At 33.8% G+C, this 5,000-nt stretch overlaps 1 protein-coding gene across 2 annotated transcripts in view; it reads right to left on the bottom strand.

The window, feature by feature from the left end:
* LOC145265602 (receptor-type guanylate cyclase Gyc76C-like) overlaps nucleotides 1–5,000 on the bottom strand; it is a 644,892-nt gene that overhangs the window by 410,053 nt on the left and 229,839 nt on the right. For both annotated transcript variants that reach the window (XM_080121613.1, XM_080121614.1), the window contains one exon: nucleotide 1. This exon is cut by the window's left edge and continues 146 nt beyond it. In XM_080121613.1, coding sequence (XP_079977739.1) covers nucleotide 1 — 1 coding nt within the window. The remainder of the gene's footprint in view (nucleotides 2–5,000) is intronic.

Below are 5,000 nucleotides of genomic sequence, written 5' to 3' on the forward strand. Positions count from 1 at the left end.
ACTGAAAGAATGAAAAAAAAATCAATTTGTAAATCAAATGAAATGAAACACGAAAAATAAAAGACAATCACTGTATTTTGATCCAAAATAACTTTTGAACATGTTCTTGTGTGTTCCCGCTCTACGAGAGCCAAGATACGCCCCAAGATTGAGTACCGGCGCTGCATCTTACGAGGGGATGCCTTGACTTCGAAATCTAGTGGGTAAAGTCCGCTTCTCTACTCTACTTTTTCTTTTTTACAGAAATCATGCAGCGATCTTATATCTGCTCTATCGATATTTTCATGGCTAGCTATTGCCTCAACTATTGTATATATTATTATATATTATAATGTAATAATCAATACGGTATTGGTTTTATAATGATATATATGAAATCTACATAAAATATTATTTAAAAAATTATTAAATTTAAGAGTATTTTATGACGTGATCATGCCGGGCGGCCATTATTGTATATTAGGTACAATATAATAATCAACAGAGAATTGGCTCTTCAATAATACGAGGATTACATGAATTAAAATAGCATATTTAAGCGTATTTTACGACTGGGTAACGCCGGACAGCTTATAAGTATATATATACTAGCAGGGGTGCCCGGCGTTGCTCGGGTGTTTGGAGGTGTATGCTGTGCAAAAAAAAGCAAAAAAACAAAAAAATGGTTAATTTTTTAAAACTTTGACCCCTATTATGACCCCTTAAAATTTATAGTTTCGGGCTCAAATCACTTTATTAAGTTAGATCCAGGTTCAAGGAACCTATATCTAAAATTTACAGTGTCTAGACCCAAAATTGTCGGAGGAGTTTGGTAGAGTTCTTAAAGGTCAAATCGTTGAAATTTGACCCCTTAACAGCCAAATTTCTGGCTGACACCCGTCACATCGATTTTCCCAAATCTCAGTACCCAGTATTTCAAATTTCGAGTCTATAGACTAAAAATTGACAGAGTTATTGCGTAAGGAAATGTACACAGACAGACAGACACACAGAAACACAGACAGACAGACACGTTCACTTTTATAGAGATATAGTGAAAGTGTCTGTCTGTGTGGGTGCGTCTGTGTACATTTCCCTACGCAATAACTCTGTCAATTTTCAGTCTACAGACTCGAAATTTGTTATACAGGGTAATGAGATTTGGGAAAATCTTTGTAATCCGTTTTTGGCCAGAAATTTGGCTGTTAAGGGGTCAAAGTTGAACGATTTGACCTTTGAGAACTCTACCAAACTCCTCAGACAATTTTGGGTCTACACAGTTGAAATTTTAGATATAGGTTTCTTGGACATGGATCTAACTTAATAACTCGATTTGAGCCCCCAAAAATAAGTCTTAAGGGGTCATAATAGGGGTCAAAGTTTAAAAAAAATTGACTGTTTTTTTTGGGGGGGTGCTCAGCATACACTTGCAAACACCCGGGCAATGCCGGACACCCATGCTAGTATATAATATTTTCTTTTTCATCCTAATACTCTTTGCATTGTGTATTATATCTCTTTCCTGTAAAAAAAGATCAATAATTAAAGATCTGCAGCCATTTACATATAAACCATTTCGTTCTCTTTAAGAAATGGCTCCTGAGCCTCACTGACGGAACCCCGGAGCTCCGTGGAGCCCACTTTGGGAAACCCTGATCCATGAAAATGAGTTCGTGCTAAAATTTGCTTCACGTGACGGGTTTTTAATGTGCAGCAAACTTTAGCACGAACTTATTTTCAATCCTAAGAGTGCTTACTCATTTTTTTCCAGATCTTGGAGACTGTTCACGTTCGGTTGAGAAGGCCTTCTTTCTGTAAATAGAGAGAATACCTCTTGGGTTTGAGCGTGATTAGTCTCTAGGGTCTTCGAGTAATATAACGTTGCTTTATATTAATCGCTTTCCCACATTTCTTCCCCCCCACATAACCGAACGCAACGTATTTTTATTTTAAGCTGTACATGTCTCCGATTCCCACCATTTTCTTTAAAAAGAAATCCCTTTGAGAAAGCGAGGGCGAAACCGGTCAGCGTAACCCCCCCCCTTTGTTCTCTTTCGTTCTTTACCCCGTTTACTTTATTTTAAAATTATAGTATACTAGCATGAGTACCCAGCGTTGCCTGGGTTTACATACAGTTCCGTTTGGAACACACCAGCTGCACTAATCATTTTCATCATGGGTAACATGGATACCCTCACAACAATTCCATAAATAAAAGAACGGATAAAAACATGTAAATTTAATCGTTCCTTAAAAGAAGAAGTACCTGATACCCTCTCCACCAGATATTTCGGCAGATTGGATACAGATAGAAGAAACTATTTCCCGGATATTGAGTACTATAAATACCCACCCTAAAAATAAATAATTAAAAATAAATCATTAGAACTTTTGTTTCACTAAAGATAACAGCGAATGCCCGCGTGATCGCAAAAATGAATAAATAAATAAAAATGACCAATAGAACTCCTAAAAAATTGAAGATCTATCAACAATTAATTTCAAAACAATTAAATTAAATATTTCATCATTTTATGCTTCTAATGTAATCTCCCTCCAAAATAACAAAAATGAATTTGTCATATGTTGGGGTTCATTTTGTTTATAAAAGTGTAAGGTGAAAGTACAGAATGGTGTCATAAAAATTAATTAAATTTATAATTATTTTATGTTTCAAATGTAATTCCCACGCCCACCAAACAAAAAAACTGTATTTGTCATGTTTTGCCCCATCCATCTCGATCGCTAAATTTGAAAAAAAAAAATGCTAGAGATGATATATCTCGTTGAATGCTTTGTGGCCAAAAATGGGTGTTTATTTTTACGTTAAATTTATATAGAAAAGTGATCCCCCACTTTAAAATGTTAATTTTCTTTTTTTTCGAAATTACTTCTTTCATATTATTTATAAAGATTGTCTAAACGTATTAAGGCCCAAAAAAAGTAGGTCCTAATTTTTTTAGGGGTTAAAAGACGCTGAGTCACGTCGTAAAAATTTACCTTTTTTTTAATTAGAAATTAAAGTTTGTAATCGATGAGATTAACGTGAAAATAAAAGAAAGAAAAGTGTAAATTGTGGAATTCAGAGGGGGGCAGTAGATCCTATTTTTTAGGTATTAAACAACGATGGGTCACATCGTAAAATTTGCGATTTCTGTATAGCTGTTTAAAGAATAATAACAACAAACAAATGAAATGATCGGAAGATTCTAAGGGGCAAATAACTCTAAAAGTTTTTTAAAAATTCGATGTTGAAATAATAATTCCCCCCAAAATAAATATGCTATCAATATAATTATTGTTTAAAATGTATTAAAAACAATTTTAAATAAAACACTGAAAACAATTCTCTCGCTAGAAACATTAATTAAGATACCGCTATTTAATAAAATCGATTTTTCTTAATGTCATATGCAAATGACATAATCTTTTTATTGTATCTAGTTTCCAAGAATGAAGCTATATATAGAAATAAATGAAAGAGTAAAGTAAGGAAACTTTTGTATATATTAATCAAATTGTGAACAAACAAACAAACAGACAGGATTACGGATTTATATATATATAATAGATAGATATATAAGTTTTGTATCCACCAAAGAATAATGATATATATATATATATATATATATATATATATATATATATATATATATATATATATATATATATATATATATATAGGGTGACCCCCCAAAAAATAAACTAGTTATGACCAACGTTTCATTTCATTTGGACAAAACACTAAGAAACGAGGCCTAAATAGAGTGTGTTAGGTTTAAGGCGGCCATCACACAAGCATACGAATACCTTCCTTTCTAGTTTTCCATTACTTTAATCTCGATCGTTAACCTCTATCCTTTCCCATTCATTTCTATATCTCAACAGAGACTGAAATCCGCACCCTATTGGGTCTTATTTACATACAACCAAATCTCATTTTTCACAACATTTAACGGAACCTCTTTTTAACTCCCTGTGATGAGGAAGGCCTGATATTTTCATTGCAAACTTTGCTTTCGTATAAGTTGTATCGCCTGACGGGGTCTCTGGTTACTGGTAACTAGCTGAACGAAACACGCTCATGACTGTGTAGCAACATATTACTGCTTATGTAAAAAAAAACAAATAAAGAGTATATATATATATATATATATATATATATATATATATATATATATATATATTACCCCAGTCAAACAACGTCGCAGCTCACAGGACCTATGAAAACCAGCAAACTGGAAGTCCAGGACTCGAATTTAGCGTTCATTTGGACTAATCAGTAAGACACATCCGAATTCAGGATTCGAAACCCAAATGTCTTGCAACCGCGCAACTAATACAGATCAAGTAAATCGCGGCGAAATCTGACTATGGGATGTACCTACTTCATTTCAAACAGGGGGTGGTCAACCAAGCCTATGTCTCACACATTGGACTTTTACACTCGCCGACGATGCCATCCAACAACCTAACCTAGCGGTTAAATTAATATTCAATTTTTTTAGAATGTGAGAGAAAATATGATAATATGATTTTATTTTATTTCACATTCTGAATATATATTCTGACATTTGGATCATTGTGCAAAACATATCTTGTCCCTCAATAATGTCACTGCAAACAAAACGGATCGGGTGCGCCAATTATATGGCAAACTTTGGCGCAGTTTAGCAGACCTGAAGTATCACCTACGAACATATACAATTTGAAGAAGTGTAAGGGGTGGAGAGAACATGAAATATAGGAGGTGGTCGCGCTTGAAATCGAGAGGACAGCCACAGCTATGTATGTATGTATGTATGTATGTGTATGTATGTATGTATGTATGTGTGTATGTACGTATATATGTATGTGTGTGTATGTATATACGTGTGTATGTACGTATGTATGTATGTATGCATGCATGTATGTATGTATGCATGCATGTATGTATGTATGCATGCATGCATGTATGTATGTATGTATGTACGTGTGTATGTATGTATGTATGCATGCATGTATGTATGTATGTATGTATG

Source organism: Euprymna scolopes, chromosome 40 (assembly GCF_053919585.1).
Source record: "Euprymna scolopes isolate OS-2025 chromosome 40, ASM5391958v1, whole genome shotgun sequence".
NCBI classification, from domain to species: domain Eukaryota; kingdom Metazoa; phylum Mollusca; class Cephalopoda; order Sepiida; family Sepiolidae; genus Euprymna; species Euprymna scolopes.